General features: G+C 38.8%; 2 protein-coding genes across 4 annotated transcripts in view; one reads left to right on the top strand and one right to left on the bottom strand.

Annotated features, from left to right (window-relative positions):
• The window catches only part of LOC143893434 (neural-cadherin), a 203,242-nt gene that overhangs the window by 3,051 nt on the left and 175,158 nt on the right, over positions 1-25,033 (bottom strand). For 2 of the 3 annotated variants that reach the window (XM_077398808.1, XM_077398806.1), the window contains exons 15-36: positions 12,445-12,588; positions 10,818-10,933; positions 10,077-10,241; positions 9,805-9,942; positions 8,922-9,108; positions 8,332-8,565; positions 7,661-7,833; positions 7,097-7,246; positions 6,514-6,819; positions 6,027-6,300; positions 5,637-5,845; positions 5,174-5,506; positions 4,779-4,985; positions 4,381-4,652; positions 3,990-4,195; positions 3,776-3,918; positions 2,964-3,575; positions 2,176-2,476; positions 1,620-1,809; positions 1,304-1,545; positions 459-674; positions 226-381 (exon numbers count right to left, since the gene is read on the bottom strand). In XM_077398808.1, coding sequence (XP_077254934.1) covers positions 226-381; positions 459-674; positions 1,304-1,545; positions 1,620-1,809; positions 2,176-2,476; positions 2,964-3,575; positions 3,776-3,918; positions 3,990-4,195; positions 4,381-4,652; positions 4,779-4,985; positions 5,174-5,506; positions 5,637-5,845; positions 6,027-6,300; positions 6,514-6,819; positions 7,097-7,246; positions 7,661-7,833; positions 8,332-8,565; positions 8,922-9,108; positions 9,805-9,942; positions 10,077-10,241; positions 10,818-10,933; positions 12,445-12,588 — 4,974 coding nt within the window. Of the gene's footprint in view, positions 1-225; positions 382-458; positions 675-1,022; positions 1,104-1,303; positions 1,546-1,619; positions 1,810-2,175; positions 2,477-2,963; positions 3,576-3,775; positions 3,919-3,989; positions 4,196-4,380; positions 4,653-4,778; positions 4,986-5,173; positions 5,507-5,636; positions 5,846-6,026; positions 6,301-6,513; positions 6,820-7,096; positions 7,247-7,660; positions 7,834-8,331; positions 8,566-8,921; positions 9,109-9,804; positions 9,943-10,076; positions 10,242-10,817; positions 10,934-12,444; positions 12,589-25,033 lie in introns of those variants that run through there. The other variant, XM_077398809.1, reaches the window with a different exon arrangement.
• Positions 1-25,033, top strand: part of LOC143893441 (cytochrome P450 27C1-like) — a 363,376-nt gene that overhangs the window by 287,413 nt on the left and 50,930 nt on the right. Inside the window, exon 5 of the mRNA XM_077398823.1 lies at positions 11,282-11,341. Within this exon, the coding sequence (XP_077254949.1) occupies positions 11,282-11,341 (60 nt within the window). The remainder of the gene's footprint in view (positions 1-11,281; positions 11,342-25,033) is intronic.

Raw genomic sequence — 25,033 nt, 5'->3', positions numbered from 1 at the left:
GCCAAACGGATTATTTTGACCCTCTTGGTAGTTCTAGTGTTAATACAACAAAATATCATATTAATACTATTAATACAAATAATATTTCGTACTACGATATGAAAAAGTAAATTCTTGTAAAAACAATTTAAAAAGAAAATTTGAAAACTTTTGAGAAATACATGGTACTTTTTTTACAGAGTATATAAAATACTAAATATCTTGAAAATTCTCCCTTTTACATACCGGAGGCTAATGATTCTAGAGAACCCGCGGTACTTCCGCCACCTTCGTACGCGTAATTCCGTAAATCGTCGAAGGGCGGTGCGTTTGGATCACTATCGGCCCTCTTCTTGTGATCCTCGATGAAGACGCCAACGTTCGGTTCCGGTCCAAGTGGATCTGAGAAGAGCGCTACGATTATTTCTCCAGCTCTCGTGACCTATCCCGTCGCTTTACAATCGAAAAATACAACGTACAGGCTACTTTACACGGAGGCAGCTTGCCACCCATTTCCGGTATCGGGCCACCGATCGGAATCTGCAAAGGCGTGATATCGAACGCGGTCATGTCGTCCTCTCCGCCACCCTCGTCGTCGTAGTTGATGATGTTTTCCCTCACGTCGTCATCCGGGCCGGGATACTTTATGTGCGCTTCTCGTCTTCTGTTGTAAACGACGAATACCAAGACAAGAACTGCAATTTTGATATTAATAAAATTAATTTGTATTGTCCGTGTTAAACGAAGTGTCGTTATCAATATAACGAAGTAATACTTCTCTGCTGAGAGTTCAAGCAAGTGCAAAGTGTAACAAAATCCACAGCGGCAACTGTGCTCTACGATATTGCAATGTACAAAACAGGTGTCAGTCTTATCAGTCGGGACCATCATTCTCGAAACGAAAGCTTATATTGAGGCAGTCTTGTATGCGATCTTTAAATATGCAGTTTCGATTAGCGTTCAAATGCAAAGCGCGCTGTGAAAACAATTAAAGCAGATGGAAGAAATAATTTGTAAAAAAAATGAGTAAACAAAAGGGGAAGTAAAATAAAGAGACATAAGCTTTCGTAGTAAAACTTGGTTTTATTTTTCAGTCGATCATACGGTTGCCACAAAAATAAGAACTGAAACATAATTAAACGTGCTTATGCTTAAAAACATAAAATAAAAATAAAATATTATCAAAGATGTATATAATAACACGTAAAGTAAAAAGATACAATAGAAAGAAACAAAAGGCGTGCGTCAGATTATATATATATATACATATATATATATTTATATGTCTCAAGTATTTGACAGTGATCGATTTGCATATACTAACCGAGAATGATCAAGAGACAGACGAGGATCGCCGCCAACGCGCCCATGCTCAGCTTGAGCGTCTGTCCCTCTTGGACTAGTTCGCAGTTCTCGCCCCAGAAGCCATCGGGACAAATGCACCGGTATCGGAATCGCGGGTCCTGATTGATACATCTACCACCGTTCAGGCAAGGATAGTCGATGCACTCGTTTTTATCCATGCATCCCTTGTTATCCGGCGAGGGGATTCTTCCCTCCCCGCAACTGCGGCGATGAAAAAAAAAGTTTGTGACATCGATTGTCTCGAAGATAAATGAAGTCGTAATAATGATACCTACGTGCAGTCGTATTCGTTCCAGAGATCGATGCACTCGAAGGGATCTTGACAAATGACATTGGCACACGGTTTATTCGACGGACAATTCCTCTCCAAGTTCCGCGCCATCGTCGCCTGACCCCATTGAGTCCCGTTCATGGCGGGTGGTAGCGGAAGATGTTTCCCTTCCAATCTTATATCGTCCAAACAACCTTCGATTTTTATTAAAAATTGTACAATTATTAATAAATTTATTTCGCTGTGTAAAAGACTCAAAATTTATTATAAAGTTCTCATAAAATAAAACAAATCTGATTTCTTCATTTCTCAAACGAAAAAATTATCACACACATTAGAATAAACTATTTTTAATATATGTGCCAATTCAATTTCTTTTGTATCTTATTCAAATATATATTTTGTTTTATTATATTTTGTAAGAACAGGAAAAATATAATTCAAAATTATGCGTCTTCTAATTATGTAAATATAAAAAAATTTTAAAATTTATTTAAAGTTACTGTAATAATATAAAAACGCATTTATATTTTATTTCTGCGTAAAGCGATCTAAATTACCTTTCTGATAATCCGCGTAAACTTCAAATGTGCGAACGCCAGTGTATTCCGCCTTGCCACCGGCGTAGACACCTTCCTGCTTGTCCACGAGGAGCCATTGATGACCTTCGAAGGAAAAGGTCTCATTGAATCTTCGTCCTTCGCCACCGTCCAACTCCAAAGTTGCAGCGGATCCATATCTCGACACTCTGACCGTGTGCCATTGTCCATCGTCGACGGCTATCGCCGAAAGCCAGATATCTCGTTCTTCTGTCCTAAGACTGTTCAGATTATACCTGAAGTGCAGTCTGCTGTCCTTGATCTGAAATTATAACGAATAGATGTTTCAGATAGTGCGTTAAAATTTCTTTCCTCAATGAGCCTAATTCATTAAAATTACACACAGCAAAATTTAAAAATCTGGACGTTTCAAAAATATATTTAAAGTCGCGCATCAAAAAAATTGTAAAAACTTTTAAAGAACTTTGTTCTATGTAATGCGTCTAATAAGTAAAAGATATAGATTTTGTAATTGGCAGCTTCACCGAGGCGAGATTAAATATCTTATTTTACACAAAAGAAATAAATATTATATATTTTGTTAAAAGTAATATCAAAAACAACTCGTGGAAGAAATACACAATAAAATTATAACGCTTCAAATTGCAATCGTTCACAACTCGCATTGAAATAATGAATAAGTAATCCTTCGTGAATAATAAATTGCTCAATTAGCGGCTGTTTTGTAAAAGAATGTAGAAAATATTCATAAAATAATCCTTTAATAATTAAAATTCAAAATGCGTCACCTCCAAAATGGCGTATTCCCTATTGTGCTGATCGCTCACTCTGAACAACTCGCCGTGAATCTCTCGGGTACGGAATCTCAATTGCACCTGAGTGGAGTACTTGTCCGGCTCGAAGGACAGCGCGTACTTGACGTAGCTTTGGGGCTTGAAGGTGGTCGGGATCGTCGGCGTCATGCATCCGGGACCGGTCCAGCCGGGATTGCACTGGCATCTCGCCTCGGTGAAGCTGCCGACACAGGTGCCGTGTTCCCAGCAGCGGAAGGTCGATTCCTGATTGTTGCAGATCTCCTCCGTCTGCGGGCAACCGGCGACGCTGTTCCGCGAGAGACCCGGGTGAGCGAGATCGTACAGCTTGCTGTTGTGAAAGAGATTCTTGATGCAGCCGTCGAAGCCCTTGCCCACCGGCATGTGCTTCCACTTGTAGTGCGTCGGATCGAACTGCTCTACGTAGAGACCGCCGATCTGCAGCGGTGCGTTCACGTTCAGGTACTCGTTGAACGGCGGTATCGTGCCCGTAGCCTGGCAGCTAGTGTCGTTGAATTCCGGTGGGCTTCCATCCTCCAACTCGGATATCTCCGCGGATTTACAGTAGTCGATGATGAGCTTTACGGTCTGTAGATAATTCCAGCGTTAGAACTATTTTGCACTCATGAAAAATCGCCAAAGGCTTGTTTGTAGCTTAGATCTTAGCTTAATATGTACATCACGTAATGCATGTAGTATAATTTATAATCTTTATTTAAAAAAAACCGGTACGTGTGCTTAGCTTATCAAGTTCTACAAGTAAAACAATATAATATCGATTACTTTACCTCCGTATTCCAGAAAATGTCAAGTCGATGCCACTCGCCGTCGTCCAAAGTTTTCTTTGGCTTCACTTTTAGCTCCAAAGTGCCAGATCCAAAATCGATCAGTAGCCTCGGTATACCGCGTTCCAATTCGACCGAGATAAAGTCTGTTAACACGTTTAACATAATAAAATCATTGATACGGCAATTAAAAAACGTAAAAGATTGAAGATCTTACCAGAAACCATTATCTCGTCGACTTCGGGAGGAACAATCGGACCATTGTACAATAATAGTCCGTCAGATTTTCTTGTGATAAACTCGAAGCTCAAGTGACTATTATCGCACATCTCCAAAGCGGGATACCATGCCCAACCGTTGCCCCGAAAGCTTCTAGCGGTCTGCTGACACCTCGGGCCGTTGTAACCAGATGGACATTGACATCTAAAGTTGTAAAACACATAAGTAGCTCTAACGGTGATCAAAGGACAAAAACTATTTAAGAGAATAATCGTTAAAATTTTTATATTTACAAAGACGACGAGATTCTTTTTTGCCATCAGCAAACTTTGCGTAAATGCATACGATTCGCGATATGTCAAAGGGGAATTTAATTGATTTTCACTTACGACAATCCAAATCGGTCTTCCACGCAGCGTCCGCCGTTGTAGCAGGGACTGTTCCTGCAGGACTCGCCCTTGCTGAAATTCCGTGCTCCACAGGTGCACTCGGCTATCACGTCCACACGTACGCCAACAAGGGCGGTCCTGTTCGCGTTTACCATGTACGGCAGGTTGCTGATATCGAGGGTGTTCGTACAACTGCCTTCGCACATCTCGTTCTCGTAGTAACACTCGTCGATACCGACCATAGTTATGTTGATACCCACATCTTTCTCGATCTATCAGTCAGAGATGTTTAATTAACATGTATCAGAAATTTTTATTTGAATTTTTAATCTTTTATTCAACGCAATTTTTTTAAAGCATTTGAAGTATCTTCAAACCGTTTCTTGAATGACATTTACCTCTTCGCGATGCATAAGTACAATGCCGTTAAGCCTGACCGGTTTGTAATATAGGGAGCCATGCGCGGCGAATCTGACGTCCGTCAACGGTGGATGGACTCTTCTTAATTGAACACTGAAAACATCCACATTGTCCCTGTCTATATTCAATAGATGCGACAGCTTGTCCCTGAATAAATCCGCTTTGCTCCGCGACAGAGTTTGATTCTGAAAATCACGTAAATCTTATAGTATCCTTCCGCGAACTAAAATATAAAGATTTCAAAAAAAATTACTTCGGAAGTTTATAAGAGCATAAATTTATTTTATTAAGAAAAAAATTTGTTAGTAAAATGTATCGGTATAATATGTATATACATCAATTATACACTCGTTAGTAGGATTTTGAGACTCACCTGATAATTCCAGACGCGAATAAAGTCCTCGTCCGTTATTCCGGATATTCGGACCGAGCCTGAATTCAACACTGCCTCGTGCGGGATACTCTTGACGGTGACGGTCACATTCGCGGGCACGTCCGTCTGCGTGTGCTTCCGATCGTAGACCTTGAACCGTAGATGATACTTGCCGTCGTGCGTGCCAGATTTCATGTAAATCATCCCCGAGTCCTCGTCGAGTCTGAATTGCGCGTGCTCCAATCCTTCCCAGTAGAATTTCTTGTCCGGCAGATCCCAGTCGTCCAGATCGTACACGTACACTCTACCTATCTCGGTATCCGGCGATTGTCCCTAGAAATTATTTAATGAGATTATATCGCATCCACAGAGCTTTTGAAAGGCTTGCATTATTCGCATAAAAATTGAGATATAATGTAATGCAACTTATCTTAGCGTTATTTAATCTAACGCTAATACGTACTGCGTAGTTATATACAAAGATTTCCTTGGAGCCAGGCTGCATCTTATTATCGTTAACGTCCCCTATGATAACCGTCAAGGTACTGGTCCCAGACATTGAAGGGTTCCCGGAATCTTTGATGACGATAGGAATCAAAAACTCCTTTTGTTGTTCCCTGTCGAACGATCGCAAGGATGACACCACGGCCATTCCGTCTCCATTAGCTCCCTCTGAAAAATAATCAGAGCACGAGAGTGATAAACTGTACTCTACAATGCACTTATTTATGCAACTAGATTTTTATTATTAATTAAGACGAATTATGATATTGCGAAAGAGTTTTGCGGATTGTCTTCTCTCAAAGAATGATTCTGTTGTAATGTGATAAATTTATTAATTAACAAAACTTACTGTTATCGCTCTCAACTTTGAAGCTAGCTCTAATAACATCGTTCGCGTTAGGATCCATCCGGAAAGTAAACGGAGGGCCGTTGCTCCTCGATCGATCATCGTCATCGGTGGCGAGAATCTCGACGACCTTTTTGGTTTGCGCGTATTCCGGTAAAACTGGACGATAGTCCTTGAGGAACCTCGGTGGATTGTCATTAATATCTTGTACGACGACTGTCAGGGTAGCTGTCGCGGTTTTAGGTGGTATTCCATCGTCGATCGCCAAAATTTTAACCTAAAGCAGACCATTATTTTAATAACTTTTACGCTACATTAATCTACGTTGTAATTTAGTGTTATTTTAGTTAATGTGTCGTGGTGTTGACAATACATAAAATTTTTTTATCAGGATTTATTAAATTCTATCATTGCAAGTAATCTTCTAATTTGTACCATGTTTATTTAACAAATTTTATCAATCAATCTATATTAGTATCTTATAATTTACCTGGTGCCGAGGAGTTTCCTCGCGATCAAGGCTTCTCTGTATCGACACGGTGCCGTTTTCGTTGATGAAGAACTGTCTCTTTCGATCGGAGCTTCTGTCGATGGAATACGAGACCTTGCTCTTGCCACCTTGATCCGGATCCGTGGCCTTGAACGTTTCCAGGCTGCTGCCTATGCGGGCGTTCTCCGGCACGGTAGTCTCGATATTGGCTTTCTCGAATTGTGGCTGATTGTCATTGATATCTCGCAATTTCACGACCACCCAGGAATAGGCCACGTGGTATTTATCATTGTCATTGTCCTCGCCCTGAAGAGATAATTGTCCGATTAAATTGTTATATAAGCACGACGAATTACCTTTCAATAATTTCATAAATTAAATAGGCAAGAAAAGAAATTATTTTTCTCGCAAAACTATTAATTTTTAGACAAACATATGTTTAATCTTTGATAAATTATATATAAATTAAATAGAAAAGATTTAATTTTTTATTGTGTTTAATTAGAATATCTTTATTTATATCGTATCTCACTCTTTATCTCTAAAAGTCTAAAAGTTTGTGTATCTTATTTTTTTTGCTTACCTTATCGTTCACTTGTATCCTAAACCTAAAGCCATTACTCTGCAGTTGGTCCTCGTAATCCAGCGATTGCACAATTTTCAACGATCCTGTGCCATCGTTGTTTCGTACCATAGTAAATTTATCGGCACCGTAACCGCTGTTCTCGATTACCTGAAATACATCGTAAATTATATTAAAATTAACGAGTAACAAGGAAAAAGTGGACTTTAAAAGTTCAACGACATTTATAATGTCCGTATTATTCCAATCTTAAAAAATATATATAGGTGCAATCAGACACTTTGTGATTCTTATTCCTAATATATTGTAAAAAATATTTTTCTTTTTAATTTTATTATTTATTGTGAAACTGCAACGCGTCGTAACTATGAATTTTACTCCGATAAACCACCGATATATATGTTTCTTTTTATTTACATTAACATTTCTAATTGAGATGATAAGTGACAGTCAGCGTGAATCTTGAATAGAATACAAAAGAATACAATAACTTATATTACAATTGTAAACATTACTATGTCGAAAATCGATTAAAAATTTCGCGTCGCAAACATAAGACGCTACCTTGTATTGGAATTTATTGGTCTCGTCTTCGTCGTGGACGGTTACGGTGAGTATCGGCATCTCGGGCAGATCTGGCCCTTCCGTCTCGTCCACTTCGGTAAACCACTCGTCCTTCGTGAACTGCGGTGGCATGTCGTTTATGTCTTTGACCCGTATCGATGCCGTCCCGGTGCCTGCCAAGAAATGCATAGAAATGCTGCAACGATGTCTCTCTATGGAATATTCTATAGGTGGCTCTTAAAATATGCGGCATTGCTATATCGCTCGCGGAAATATCTGTAGCCGTTTCACGCACACATCGTAGTTCTTTCGAACTTTCGACTTTCGTACTTGAATACAGATGAACATCCAGAATGTAACTGATAAAAAACTCACAGAAAGAACGGATGGTAATATTTTAATAAGCGAACGTAAGATATAAATAAAACAAGGTAAAACAAGTAGGAATAGTCTTTCTCTCTCTCTCAATGACCGTTTATTTCCACGTTAAATTTTCTACTAAATAATATTTCACAGAAGAAGAATAAAAATTAATTAATTTTGGATAAACTGTTAGTAAAAAGTCATTCATTTTAGATGTAAAGGCTATGAAAATATATGATTAAGATAATTATTAATGACCACAATTGAAAAAAGATGTGTAGAAATTATTGGAATTAAAAGGATTTTACCCTTTAACCCCCCTCCATCCATCGCGACGACTTGTATAGAATAATCCGGGGTGCGTTCTCGATCCAGGCAGCACACGGCAGTTTTGATGACGCCAGTTTCCGATTCAATTTCGAAAATGGGCGAGCCGGTCTCCTCCTCGATGACGTTCTTCTCGATGGAGTAGATAAGTCTCGCGTTCGTGCCTTCATTTGGATCGTCGTAATCCACAGCTGTCATCGTCATCACCACCATTCCTAACAAAAAAGAGCGTAAAAAAAAAACGTTAAGTCAATTCCCAGACCAGCACGTATGTCCAAAATCGGGACACAAGACGTCTTATGTCCCCAATTTTGAACATATATAATACTATCTAAATTCTCTATCTATATTGGCGAGGATAAATGACCAATCTTTCGTTAAATCGATAAAGTTTTCTTTATCCCTATCGCAAGCTTTAAGATATGCAAATCGTCCAAGTCCGTCACGGGTAGATCTCCTCCGTGTAACAGCGTAACTAACGGCGGGACGGGAATCTAATCAGCGTAACTCTAATGGCACGGGAATGTAACCGCGTCCGTGTATTGCCCCGTCGGCTATATCTCCCACAAACCTGCGGTGCCGTTCTCGGTGACGTTGCCGAAGTAGACACCCTGCGGGAATATCGGGGCGTTGTCATTGATGTCCTTGAGGTTAACTTGGACGTCGGCGTAACCCACGAGACCTTCTCCACCCTCGTCCTGGGCAAACACGGTGAACCGCCACTGTGGCCGGCCATTCGGTTGATCTCTGTCCAGCGGCTATATCGGGCGAGAAAAAGAGGAGAGTCAGGCGCGAGATCCTTTGAGTAGCCAGTGAAACGTAGGATTCGACGAGGATATCGTGTATTGACACGGTCTTTACTTGAAACTCAATATCGCGCCGCGGCGACGCCGATATTTGAATTATTCCATCGCAATATTGCGTCGCTGGGCTGCCACGTGCACAAATACGTGCATTCTGTAGTCATAGAAGAATTAATTTCCGCGCCGACCCGGTGTTAGATTGCGCCCAGGTGTTTAAATATCAATACGGAATTTCGGCCTTTCCTCAGTCACCGGGTTGCGATCTAATCTTATTGTTATATCAAGTCTTTGAAGTAAAATTTGTGCCAGATTAACTAGAAGACAGAGTTATCTTTTGTCACTCCTGTAAGATGAATTTAACGAAACTGTTTGATTTTACATCTTCATTAATTTCGTAATTATTAACGAAGAAAACGCCACCATCATGTTTTCTCATTTTCAATTTTTAGTATTAAAAATTCAAAGAGAATTTATGATGCTCAGTAATAGTTATATTTAATATAGCCTTGCAATTTTTATATTACGCAAATATACGATTTAATATACGATATAATACATATATATTTTTGTACGTGACATTTGTCGGTTTAATCCTTCAATGATAAAATTCTTACACGAGAAATATATCGATTAATCAATTTAGAAACAGACCTTCAGAACAAAAATCTCTCCAGTCGTGCGATTGATGTCGAACTTGCTGTTCGCGGGATTATCGGGATCGATACCCTGCCCAGTTAGGAAGTAGACAATGTTTTGCGGTCTATCTTTATCCCCGTCAGTCGCGGTTACCTGCGAATCAAATATTAATTGCTAATTAATTGCGAGCTCGCTGTATGAAACGAAAAACAAGGCAAACAGATCATTTGGCGCACATAATTTGCAAAAGTTCGATATGTAACGATTACACAAGGGAGAGCAATTACCCCGAGAACGCGTTTCGGCAAAGTCCTGTCGTCCTCCTCGGTAATTTGTGTTCTGTAATTCGGTCTTTCGAAGACGGGCGGGTTGTCGTTTACGTCCTTCACGTGAATTACAACCGTCGTGTAATTCTCCTTCAAGTTGTCCGACGCAGTAAGCCGAAGCTCGTACTGCAAGATGCACACGCGAATTTTGTCGTAAAATATCACATGTAAGTGTTCGGATATATCTTAAATATACAGCTTTCGCATGCATGGAGGAAATGAGATGACAATTAACTCAATTGTCACTGTATCAATTTACCAATTGACGTAATCAACTCAATTTCCATTACATTAATTATCAATTTATGCAAATAACGCAATTGTCACTTCGTCAATTATCATATCCTTATCAATTGCAATATTATACTGATCCTTCTGTTGTTGAATAAGCTTTTTGTAAAATGCAAGTAGAGAGTGCGTGCATAAAATAAATTCAAACTCATATATTATAATATTATATTCATATTTACACATTTAAAAGAACTATTAAGTTGATTGTTTAATTTTTATTTCTTCATTCTTCAATTGTCCTCAGGAAATACGACATAAGTAAAAAAAGAAAAGAATTAATAAAATCTTTTCTTAACGAGTGAAACGTTGAATAATTTCTGAATAAACAAAGATGCTACAATGCGCGTTATGGTAAGGCGCTCGTGCGGCACCCTTGGATGACATTTATGGCGATACCACAAGTATACCAACCCTCTTTCTCGTCTCATAGTCCAACGCACCCGCGACGTAAATGGCGCCGGTCATGTTTTTCACCGCGAATGCACCGCCTATGTTCCCGCTCGTGATCTCGTATCGAATACGCGAGGCTGCGAACACAGAAAGGAGGGGTATGCGCTTTTAATAAAAGTGAGAGGTGCGACTCTCTCCATCCCGGTGACGCTTTTCGTTGTAATCGAATGAATTCCGAGATAAAAGTTTTCTCGCTCGGAGCGAGTTTTATCGAGTAAGAAAGTTTCGGGGGGCGGGGTAAGGGGGGGAGGAAGAGATGTTAGCACGGAGGGACGGCGGCCGTCTTCAATCGATCGCCATTCGAAGTCCACCTCCGATACTTTCGATCTAGTTCGCGATATATATAATTCTCGCGTTCCAAGATATGGAACTCCAGTAAAAGTTATACTTGACAATAATGGTATATCCGGTAAATTCTATTTCAGATCGATTTCGGACGATACGATGGTGGGATGCTGAAAAATTTAGGACTATATCTCTTTCTGGTGAGTAATACAATTCTTTCGTTCCCAGCCTTTTCAGACGTACTATTTTTTTTCTTTTTAATGCAGGACTAATTTATTGAGCGATAATATTAACAATTTCAAATAATACTAAATATTATATTCCGATATGTAATCCAAGTTAGCTTTAATCTTTAAATGTAATAACAGAAATATCTGAGCAACTACAGACGCACGTGCATAGAGGGAATGCTATATTTATTTGTACAAGCAGATTTTAATCACAAGATAGGTACTAGTATTATTCCTCCATACACCATCTCTTTAATGCCATTTATTTGCACAATGCCAGCTATGCAATTAAGATTTAAATTTAAAAGGAATACAGTATGCATCTAATTTAAACGTCTTTTGAACGTAAATAAAATGGAATCGTAAACATCAGTCTTAGTATATTGTGGATATTTGTTGAGCCATAAATTAAACGTTTCCAAAATGCCGTGAAAATTCGTATAATGGCCCTGTTTATCCGTGTGTGTATTACTCGAAAAGATTAAATATCGAAATAGAGTAAATGAGGTGAGATTTTATTTATGTAATTTATGTTCGGAACGTATTGCGCGTAACTAACAATTCGCGTATGCACTCACTGTGGAGGCAAACATTTCTATGGTGTGTATATACAATCTATAATTATATTAATTTCGGTACATTGTAAGTTAGAGATAATAGAATAATTTGAATTTTCTTGGAAATGGCAATCCTTTTACGCGTGAAATATAATCGTTGAGAATGACGTTTGCAATTGTATTCGCGCGAGAATTTCTATTTCATCATGTTAGACTTGTCATCCCGGTGAGACAAATGAGACCGCGGTACGAAACTTCCCTCTCCATATCTCCTTAATTATCTCGCATGTTAGAATTAACACTACACATATTTGCAATTGGCTGCTCAAATATTTCCAAGATACACATACGGGCATGACGAGCGTCGTTATAACATAGTTACAAATATTTAAAATATACATGGACAGCTGAATAATTTCAGCATAGTCTGTAATACGAGAGAATGGAAACGATATATATATATATGTATATACGGATAATTAATGAGACAATATTGTTAAAAAGGCCAGTACTTACACTCGTCGTGATCTTTGGCGGTGACGGTGAGCACCGTGTGCTGAATGTCCTCATTTTCATCTACCTCAGCCTCGTAGAGGCCCTTGTCGAAATATGGGGGATTATCGTTCTTGTCAGCTATCCCGATGCGAATGAATTTTGTTACTGTAACATTCAAAGAAATTTATATCATTAGATCAATTTTAAATAGAAAATCGGGCGTTAGAAACGCATTAGAAGTGAACAGAAACGGAGTAAGTGTATACCTATCTAACATTACATCAATCATCAGAGATATTAAATTGTTAATTTTAAAAGTTGGATACAAACAAATCGTACTTGAAAGAATTATATTAAAACACATATTCTTTTTTGCTTGGCGATTGTGTGCGGGACAATTTTCAACTCGCGGATAATTTTTAATAATAATTTTGGTATACTTAATGTCTTAATAAAATTTATATTATTTCTTTAATTTTTTTTAATATATATATATATATATATATATATATATATATATATATTAAAATTACTCTTAATTGAATAAATAAGACCGTCATTCACAAATAGGTGATAGGAAATTTACGCGTCACCCAGAATGGGTGATATGGCACTCAAAGTGTTAATCTATTGCGTAATATCTTACGCAATATCTTACATAATATCTTAATAATTACAATAATTGGACGTTTGAGAGAGATTAAACGTACCTACATACACGTTCATCAAACGTGTCGCTAATATTGAAAAGAAATTATTATACCAAACCATATATAAAAAAGAATTTCCTAGGGATGGAGGCACGCCACCCGAACTTTATTTCTCGCGGTATATATTCCCGCGGCTTGGTCTTAATGTACTTTGCACTAAAGTACGGAAACTTGGATGATAAAGAATCCCGGACCGTTAATCATTTTTTCGCCCCACTACGGAAATTTAAGATGGGCAATTACCGGTCGCCGCGAGCAAAAAGGTTAAGTAGTTTCAGATAACGGCACTTCATTCCAGAAAGTAGACATTTATTGATGGAACTAGGTTGCCCGTTAGAAGAAAAATGTATAATTGCGGAGGGAAGCTTTTTTCTGGATTGGTACATTAAGCCCTTAACCGCATTTTATGGCGGTAAGGAGAACGGTAAACATCGATCAGTTCCGCATAAATTTTGCATAATCCGCGGCATGATGCACGCAAGGAATATGTTTGTCATTTTATCGGCTCGGCCGGTGCGCCGCGAGCGGTCCATTATAAAGGGATTTAAACGTACGATTAATTACACCGCCGTGTTATTAAAAGTTCAGACTACGCCCCGTATAACCGGCGGCGAATTTGTTTTAATTAATCGCCGAATTAAATCAATGAGCGCCGGCCGCGGCTTTATATCCAGCGGATGTTCCGAGTCCGCGCCTCGTCGCTCACTCTTGTCCCCCACAGCTGCGACAGCCGTTTTAAAAGCACGCAGCGCAAATCGAGCGTGTATTTATTTTGCGAAATCGCGCGTTGTTATGTAGCGGAACGCGCGCGCGGGTACACCGAGCGTTAACAAGTTAACAAGAGAGAAAATCCATTAAAATGTATTCCCGCGTGTCCGTTCAACGCCGACGATACGCCGCGCGCGTCGCGGCCAATTTGCCCCGGGAGTCATCCTGCCAAGGATTTCTCCGTCCTGCTTGAATCCACCCCCACGGCCGTTTCCTTTGCTCGGCAAATACTCGGTTGATTAAGTTAATTCGAGCGCGGGCATTCCCGTCCTTTCTCGTTTCTCGCCACTCCGCCAAGTGCGAGATAGTTTATAGAAACGGAGAGCACGTGTGGACCTTAACATTGCGAGTGCATGACCATTGTTTAATTTAATTGGGAGTTAATTATATCCGAGAGAATCTCTTACCACATGATTATGTTCTTAATTTTGAAATTAAGCTTCTAGTTATTTTGCAAAAGGGAGTAATTTACAATTCACGATCATTAAAAAAACCTTGTTTTTCACGTCGTTCAAATTGCGACTGTATAACGGATTTCTCGCTATCAGCGAAAATTAATATCGCCTGACAATTGTTTCGTAATAAATAGAAAATGTTCATTGTTTATAAAATAAACTTATAATTTAAGCATGATAAATTATTATTAAAATTATAAATTTTCACTATTATTTGTTGCGAAGCTATTTAACTGTTCAATATTGGTATACAAATACGTTTAAAACCAATTAACGGAACGATTATGGTGCAAATATGCGTGATCGAGCCTCTTGTTTGTCGAATAAATATTTCAGTTCGCTTAATCGCGCAAATATAGAGAGCAGTTAAGAAATGTTATTGCAAATTACATCAATGCGATTTAGATATTATCGCGAAATGTAATTCCGGGGCTTACGTTAATCTAAACAAACTCTCTGCGAGACGCGCGGAGGAGGCCGCAGCCCCTAGTGCCGCGCCATCAATATGCGCAATTAAACAATTGCACGCGAACCAATCCGGCACTCTGGAAAATCTGTTACGACACGAGATTATTGCCATTAAACTCTGAACAACCGGTTATTAAACCGTCTCGCCGTTAAAGAATAAGAAATTTATCATTGGCTATCGCTAATAACTTCGGGGAAATACCTACGGCTCATTTTTACGAAGATCGCGCGCGATAACGCGGTCGGGTGACATGATTGATTCGTAAGCTCGCAGCTTCCAACGTAACTGGGATGAAATTACGTAACTCCTCCCCCCCCCGCGGATGCGCGCGTGATGCACACGCGAATACACGAGGAGGATCGTGATAGGCGAAATTTACGTAATGATAATTCATCATTGTGCTTATCGTAAATGTTACCGCCCCGGTTGTACATCATTGTTAACGGGGGAACGTCAGCTTTCCTTTTAATAGATTGCATCAACTTTACACGGCGCGCACGATGCGTTCGCGTTTAGCGCTAAACGCGAATCGTATACCGCGCCCGGTAATGCGATACTAGATTACCATAATCGAGATGGATCGCGCATTTTTCGCGGGCGAATAAGTTTTGCCATAGTTACGGGAATTTATCATCCTTAGAAAGCGACGACGATACACATTCTGAAATTAAACACGCATGTAACTGTCACTGTTCTTGGAAAGTTTCTGGTTTTGCTCAACCTGCTCTGTCTTCATTTTTTGTTTTGTTCGACGACCAAGTTTCACATGCCGACATGCATCTGCAAATACCGAATTCCAATATTCAATATGTTTCTTTTAAAGAAACATCATTTTTTACCAAGAAATAAATAATTACAATTAGTAAACTGTATTCTGGAAATTTATAATTAATTAATGATATTAACTTACATTACACATAATATGATAACAATCTTTAATCACAAATAAAAAAATTTTGGTTTGAAATACTTTTAATTTTTAATAATAGAAATAATCTGTATATTATGGTAAAAATGTTAAATGTCGTTGTAAACGTGCACGCGAATTAATAAATTAATCACCGGCGAGGAGCTTAACGCTAATGGACATTCAAATTAATTATTGAATTATTTACGTGTATTAATGAAACTTAATGCAACATTAAAGCAACATAAATGTAAATGTCGCTTTAAGCCAGTAACAATGGCTGTTAAATAAATATCAATTTTTTCTCTAGTTTTATAATAATAATTATTTTCTTAAATAACCATCACAATAACGCGTACGTATATTGTAATTAAATTGATTAGGAATTTGTTATTAGAAAGTACGTACGCTCGCCTATTTGAAACCTATATTTACGACACTATATAATGACACGTAAAGTTTTCCAATTAATATCGCAAAAGATTTGCCTTTCGGAGCCGCGCTAAAACGACAAAATCCCGCGTGCTAACGAGCGGGATTAAGCGTCGATCATCGTGCAAAAACTCGACGCGAACGATCGAAGAGAGACGATCGGCGATTTTCTCGAGCTTGCATCCTGATGCGGTGCATCAAGACCCTCTCTCTCTCTCTCTCTCGTCGGGGGGGTAGCTACACCCAATGACGGTACACGGACGGTCCCACGAAACGCGTTACTGGGCCACGGGGTAAGAAATCGATGAAGCCCCCACCCCTCACCACCCCACAACCCTGTCTCTCTCCCCTTTTGCACCGAGTGCGGCAGCATCGTCCCAACGGCGCCGGCGAGAGAACATTCGCTTCTTAGCCGCACCCTGGCAACACTCGATTGGTTCCTAAAATACGAGCACCCTCGAGGCTTTTCGCCACTTCGATCCCACAGACGAGAGCGGTTCGTTAACGCCAAGACGGTCCTCGAGGATCACCTGCCAGCTTGGAATTATATACGCTGGTAAATTAAGGGTCGACTTTGCGCCGGTGTCAGCGCTACGGCTCAGGGAGATTTCACTTTGATTAATGATCTCGTAATTTCGTTAAAGATATAATAATCGAGCCCGAAGTATTTATCAACGATGAAATTTTGTCACGCTCTCATGCTATTTTAATTTTATATGTATTAAATATTAAATGTTTCATATATATATATATATATATATATATATATATATATATATAGTTATATTTGAGATTTTAGAGATTAGCAGAAGTTCGTAATTGCGAAATATTCAAATATCGTGTTTATTACGATATTATGGGTATCTTGATCGAACGTATCGGTATAACTAGTTGCCACAAAGTCGCGAAGTAACGATTACTTATTTAACGGATATTATATAAAATTATTAAAAATTATTATTACCAATGCTAATAAAAAAATATTTTTAGAGTGCCGTTTCTCGTTTCTTTAATATGCAGTATTCGATGCAGTAGCCGATGCAAATAAAAGATTTGATTTAATATTATGTGCATGCAATAAAAATGGATAGAAAAAAAAATGTAAACATTACATCTTTCGATGTTTTTTGCTCAGCGAAAATCAATATCAAATCCCTCAAGGGAACTATTCGTATTATAAAACGTTCTTGCGGTTGACTTTAAGATATCCTGTGTAAACTTAATATTCCGCGATTTCGAACTCATTTTTATGCTCTCGCCTTCTGATTGCTTTATGATCCGTAATGCACTTTATACATTATCGACGAGCGTAACAAAGCGAACGCGTTGACGGTTTTATTTTCAAGAGGGACTGTTTATCGCTCCGTGGAGAGTTTTATTATTATTTCTTATTTTATTATGCGAAACAATAAATTGAACAAACTAATTAAGAAATATTGAATCATATATCTTTTAAGTTCTTTTTTTATCAATAAAAATCTTTTTTTGTCACTTCTCACATATAAAAAAAATTTAAATATCGAACCTATGAAAAGATATTATTAAAAAATAAGCAGTAAAATAATAAAGTCGCTAGTATTGTAAAACATAATATAGAAAATAGTAAATTTAAAAGAATATCTTTTGTGCGGTTTTTTTTTTTAGTTGATATATGTATATTCATTTATTAGTCATAATGGCCGCGAGAGAAATATGGATGATGTGATAAGTAAAGACATCAAGCTTATAACATCCGAGTTTACAAAAGTGATTTAACTTCGCCCGTTAATCCTTCCGAATACCTACTTTTATAGCCTTCTGCCGCACTCGCATTATGTTTAATTTAATTACCCTCGGGCGATTATCTCAGAACTCTGAAGGATGGTTGCAACGTCGATTAGCGCGCTAATCCTCATTAATTCGGTTTTCTCTCTTCGATAATGAAACAGTTCGTCAAAGCTTGCTCTGCTCTTGGCTTATTTTTCTTTTCTACGCGAGGCACACGAGAGATAATTTCTTTCTCATTTGAAGCTCTCAATCGAAGCTCGCCGCTCGATGAGCTGCGAAATGCTGACGGAGGGATAAGATTGGAAACTGGCCAATTAATCGATTAACGCAAATTACGGTATATACGGTCGCTGATAGATACCACCGCGGAATTTCGCCGCAAATTTATAGCGGTAACACACGCGCGATGTAAATTAATTATCCGGATGATCAACTCTCGCGTCGCGCGAAGTTCATACCGCCGTGGTTGGCGCAGATTGTAAAAAATCGTCTCGAAACTTTGTTCCATTCGTTAGTGTAATGGAACATGTCACTATTTTACGTCGCTGATGTAACCGCATTATGACCAATCTGCGTAATAGCGGGAGTTGTACGCGGCTTTTCACATAGTGATATTTATTAAAGTGTAATAAAGATAAAGAGAGCAGAGAGAGAGAGAGAGAGAGAGAGAGAGAGAGAGAGAGAGAGAGAGCTAATCTAGAAATGAGGATAATCAGCTGCTATCTAATTAGAAAACAGCTGTTATTGCAGTCCACGTGGCTATTTTTGCAAAGTTTAATAGTTAAAGTTGTGAATTTGATTACATTGATGCGTAAAGCGTTTTGTTGCTAATTTTCAGAATTCGAAGTTTCCGAAATCTCGATAAAGAACCTTTGGAACTGTACTCGAGTCAGAGTGGCTTTTGCGATTGGCATTCGTTGAATTCTATATATACAATTAAGAATTTTTTTAAGTTAGGCTTTATTTACGTTTAACTATCTTGTTAAATTTATTTGTCGTTAAACGTTATTACTATCTCATGGCATTATTGTTAAAATATAAGGAATAACGTCTGCCGATCTGCAATAAAATTCCATTTTCCTCAGCATTAGCGATATCGACATAATTAAGAGCATCGTTACTAAAACTTTCGCAATTCCAGAAACCTGGCAGCAATTCTAGCTCTATAGCTCTCCTCTTGCGCCGTGAGCTTATTAATAATATCTCGATCCCTATACCGTCTCATATAAAAGGCCGACAGGCGATTAATTAGCCTTTCAATGTTACGTGCGAAATACACAGTAGTTATTAATCCTCCTCGACTGCTCGAGCGTGTAACTAGTAACTATATACGGCGAGTGAACGATCGATCCTGACAAAATATCGAAGGAGAACGTACGACTTCATGAAGTCGGATGAAGGGCGAGAGTTTGTAACGAGACAGAGATTGATTCGCCGAGATTCACCGCAACGTCATCCGACATCTCTCTTTTGTCATGTCTTGGTGAAAAATCGACCTATCGGAATGAAGTAATCCGCCGTATTTCAGCCATCTTCCGTGATCTCGCTTCCTTCCTTCCGTGAGGATTTGGTGGATTGAAAGCCCGACACGTATAGGAATTTTTGTATCTCGCGGCGAACCGATGAACGAGGTTCTCAACGGAACTCTTGTCATCGAATGACATATATAATCTTTGACCACATATTTCTCACGCCATTCTGTCTCCAGATAATTTTGTACGCTTTATTAATATTTTTACGACATTCCCGAGAAAAAATGATTAGATATAATCATATATAATTATATCTGGTATATATATAATTATATATGTTATATAGGGTCATATTTAATTATACATGGCCACATGGTAATAAGTGGTCCCACATACAACCAGATATAGCACCATATCTACTTGTATATAAATGTATATAATATATTTTATGTGAAGCTAGATATAATGATAAGTGAGTAGTGCACTCTACATATAACTAGATATAGTATTATATACAACTATATATGCAGTCATATATAGCCAGATATATTAATGTGACTAATCTTGTTCTATGTATACAACCAGATATAGCACTATATCTGTATAGATATAGATTCGCAAGTCATCATATATGCTGCAGATATTTAATCCTAATTTAAAAATTTATTTGAATCGTTTTTATATATATATATTATAGATATTAAATTTAAAAATTTGTTACATAATATTATATAATTCAGTATTATAAAATAATACTGCAGGTCATGTGTGCGTATTGTTGCACGGATTTTTCATCTTATGATCAAAGATTGCGAGAAATATCAATAGGATTTCCCTATGAATAATATTACAATAATTTTGTAAACGCAGATATTCCACTGGCAATTAAACTTAAGCTCATTCTTGTATCAAATTATCCATTTGCCTATATATTTGTGCCTTCTATTGTACGAATTGCCGTCACGCAGCATCGGTAAATTCACCAATAATATTGTGAAAAGAACAACGCTGCGCGAACGGGGAGCTTAAAAATTTTAATTTAAAGGTTTTCTCTCCTTTCTCGGTTAATTATATAAGTTTTCTATTGTATATCTCCAATGAAATTGTGCGAAAAAGAACTGCGGCGGCCTCCATAAAGGAATCCCGTCATTCATTCGGCTAAACAAGCGCGGCAAAACAGACATGCCTGACTTAATCACATCTCCGCACGCCGCGGGGGTAAATCTCGGAGCGAAATAAATACGCGGGGCAGATATATCGCCGTGAAAAAAAAAATGGTGTCGCGCGTTACTGCGCGCCAACGAAAGGTAGCATCCGAGCTTTATCGCGCGCGCGTCCGTGTTGTACACGCACGCGTGGAATTTGTTCGGGGGGGGGGGGGGACCGGTGGTATCGGGACCCATCCTTGGCGGCGGGATCCCGGGGTTCCTGGCGAAAGAAGAAGCGAGAGAGAGAAAGAGAGAAAGGATGGGAAACGGAATCGGATTCCCGCGGGGAGAGAGAGAGAGAGAGAGAGAGAGAGAGAGAGAGAGAGAGAGAGAGAGAGAGAGAGAGAGAGAGAGAGAGAGAGAAAAATTCGCCCGACCGTCCTTCCTCCGTCTCTGATGCGCGACTTGAACAAAACGCTCGGATCTGTTCCGTATTTCACCTGTCAGTCTCCGCGAGCTGTATCGCCGCGCCATTACTCTCGTCGCCGTTTTGCTCCTTAGGGATATAAATCGCGAGAACGATGTGCGTATACACCGGCTGTCTCGACAGCGCCGATATCTTCTTGCGGCCCGTAAATTTTTCTGAGGATTAATCCATTCCCTGCTCTTCCCCGTGAGCGATATATATATATCGAGTCCGGGATCGAGGATGTCCCGGGTCTTCCGATCGTAATTTAGATGAGCTCGTTGACCGATTGAGAGTCGATCTGTCGTCACCGAAACGTTACGATTATTTATTTCGAATATATACACGTGCGACAAATCGAAATTAAACATTTTATTAAGAATATGTTGCCAATTTAGAATTAGTTATACTTTAATAAATCGTCTTATCGCTCTTGAGACAAACATTTCAATATCGGACTTCTATGAGTTATAAAAATTTACGAATACTTACCAATAAGAATGCAAAAGAACAAAATTATTCGCATTGAAAGGAGTTAAACAATTACGTGCTGCAAAGTTATAGCTGTAGCGCGCATAGCGGGCTGTAAAAAGACTAAAAAACTTGGAAAATTGACAAGGACGTCACGGCTCGGCGAACTTTTAAACGAGGTTTTCAAACGCGGCCGATGCGGAATTTTAAACGAATAGAACAGGGCCCGCCTCGATCGTCGTCGTCGTCGTCGTCGTCGCAGGTCGCAGCAGCAGCGACGAGAAAGAGATTTACGGCTTCGACGCGCCGGACTCCGAAATTCCCCGTTCGTTCTTGCGCGATGGCCACCGCTGCGCTCTTCCGTCGAAAATATTCGATATTTTTCCCCCGTACTACCGAGAGAACGCGGGGCGGTTTCGAGGGGAACGAGGGGAGAGACGCGGCGCGAAATTTACCGTCGACTTTGGGTAACTCTCGGGGGGTGTTAGTGGAAAACCATATATCTCGGTGGCCGGGCGACGTCAAACGCTGGCCAGGACGATATATTTTGCTTATCGGGAAATGTTAAACCCGCGCCGCGCCCGCCCGGCCGAGGATTATTTCAGCGACGAAGTCAATCGACGTCGAAATCGCCGAATGTCGCGGTCGAAAATCGTCTGCGAACGCCGCAGATTATTTTCTTGCTTCATCCTTTTTGTTGTTGTCGCTATGTTTTGCTTTCACTGACAACACGCTGTATAAATCTCCCGGTTTAGGTAAAAGTTCTTTCTGCGCTAACTGAGATTACTACCGATGTAATATAGAAACAGACGGAGTTAGTAGAAGTTAGCAAATTTGCTTAATCTTTGTTGCAAGTAGTTGCTGCTGGCAAGGTAAGACGTGAAGTAGTTATTGCGCGCCAGAGTCAGACGCGAACTTCAATAAAGTATCCTATATATTCCGCGGGTGTAAAATACGATTGGAAATCAATTTTTATACAGTCAAGCATTTTCGTGTCTATTTGTTGTATTAATGAAAACGCGACATGATTGTAATTATTGTGTTTTCATTGTAATTATTACGTTTTCATTCGTATATGGAATATATTTACGAATATACGCGTAAATTGTCACAGCTTAAAAAAAATGAAAGGCTGACACATCATTATGCACTATAAAGCTTTTGTTCGAGCTAGAGAATACGGAGGATTGTTTCCGCGTTACCTACAGAAATTTCAAGAAGGAATGACTTCGAAGATTGCTTTATATGTTTGTTGTCTTTTCACGATATAGAGTGACTGTGAAAGTAAACGAACGAGGATACATCTATAAATTGAATGAAACCATTCGAATCCTTTCTTGAGTCGCCTGTATACTTCCATTTATTGTATACTTTGTTGGAGAACAATATAAATTTCCGTTGTTACATGGTAGGATATTGGGTATACACCTTACCATCGTTCAACTTCGTTCAAATATAAATTGCTCTTCTTTGAAATCAAGCGAGACGTCCAGCCGTTATCGGCGATATTAAAATTGAAAGAACAAATGCATAAAATAGCGTGTGACGCGCATACGAACATTAAATTATCATCGTAAATTATTCTCTTTATTATATATATGTTGCCAGGGATTTCGCGCAATTTCTTTTTTTTTTGCAAAATTCCAGAGAATCCACAAAAAACCAGAAATAAATAAAAATTATACATCTAATTTATTACTAGTGATTTTGCAAAATCCTAAATTTTGTCAGTGAAATTGTAAGTTAAAATTTTTATTAATTTATATTTATAAATATATTATAAATTATATTTATATTTACATTAATAATTTTTATTCATTCCGCAATATCCGGGTTTTTTTGTGGATTCCCTATAAGAATTTTGTAAAGAATTGAATTATACACGAACATATATACATGACATTTCAAAACGTCACAAACTTTCCCTCAATTATAAAATTTCTCAGTCTCCTTAATTTGCTAGTTTGGAGAGTCTTTCTATCTTCCAAAAGTTTGACTGCCCTTTGCCACTCGATATACAAAATGGTAGAACCATTACGCTGTAAAACGTATATCGTCGTTTTTGTCCACATGTTTATCGACGAAGACACTCCCGCGTGCTCGTATATTCGCGCAACTTTCCCGGGGTCTTGTTTGCGTAAAGATTTATCGACACCGCTCGAAGAGAAACTTTGTGGGTCAAAGTATAGAATAATGTTGCCAAACGAGACGATGCAACGGGGGTGACGTTGATCCACGATCGGAAGTGTGCAAAATCGGGAGAATGTTTCCGCCCCAACACAAAAGAAAATGTTTGTATCGAGCTGAAAATTTGCGGGGGCAAAGAAAAGTAGACAGACCAAGAGTTTCCGGCGACTATCATTAATTCTTTTCCAGTGCGCCGCATATTTCACGTCGATGCCTCGTTCAACCTACGCGCGGAGTTGCGAAACATTGTGTGCGCGTTTATACTACATAAACGTAATTTGCTATATCAATAAATTCCCAATAAAACAATATGTTTCAAATAACAATAGCTATAAATAATAATAAATTAATAGATAATAAAATAAGTAAAATAGTAGTTTGCAGTTATGTGCAAAATGTATAATATGTCCACATTTTTAACATTTTGATAGAATCTATAATTACACAAATAATTTTCATAAAAATTCCAAAAATTTAGTGAATTAAGGTAAAAATATAGGTAGCAAAACTTCAATTTTTACATAAATTTCACATTTTTTTATTATAATAATTAAATTCGATGCTTGTGGCCGTTAAAAACACATAATATCGAAAACCATTGAAAATTACAGTTTTGTAACAAAAATCCGAAACGGACAAATCTTTAATTTTCGTCACGAGATCTGTCAGTAGCAGCTGATGCGGTTGCAGTTTAAACCCCCGACCCTATATCCGTTGTGTCAATATTTTTTTATTTGCACCGCGGTATCCGACTTTCATGAAGTTATTTGCAATCAAAAACACTTCTTTTTAGAACATCTTATTTCGGGGATTTTTGTTTAAGAATGGCGATGGAAAAGTAGGAGAATATTCACCTTCTCTCTTCTCCCCTCATCCCCAGTCGCCAGTGGAAAATATATTCAAATATAGGAGGACAAGTCACAAAAAATGGCACGCAACTGCTGGTAGAATCCCTCTTTTGATGGGATATTGTGTCGCGCCGTAACAAGTGCTCAATAGGGAAAAAAATTTGCGCATCGAGCATGGAAAAATTAAGCGGCTACGCTTTCAATGGCGACGATATTATCTCGAGGAAAAGTGCCGTAATCTCCGGCGTCTCTCCGAGCAATATTTTATATCTGTGATCCTCTCTCCTCGTCGTGGCCCGATATAAAAGGAAGAAAAAAAATATCTTGCGTGCTGTAGACGCCCCGGGGACCGATTCGCCGGAAGCTTTGCGCTTGATGTAAAAATTTCAACGACCCACTCGACATCGGATTTATGCAATATGAACGCGAATTTCCGAGCGCTTTTGCATTAGAATAATAAGAAAGCAGTAACCAGATTTATTCACGAGCAGTAACCAGCAACGTAACCGA

Source organism: Temnothorax americanus, unplaced genomic scaffold (genome assembly GCF_048541705.1).
Source record: "Temnothorax americanus isolate GAGA-0224 unplaced genomic scaffold, ASM4854170v1 Scaffold12, whole genome shotgun sequence".
Classification (NCBI taxonomy): domain Eukaryota; kingdom Metazoa; phylum Arthropoda; class Insecta; order Hymenoptera; family Formicidae; genus Temnothorax; species Temnothorax americanus.
Note: the sequence above shows the minus strand (reverse complement) of the source record. Positions and strands in the feature narration are given on the sequence as shown.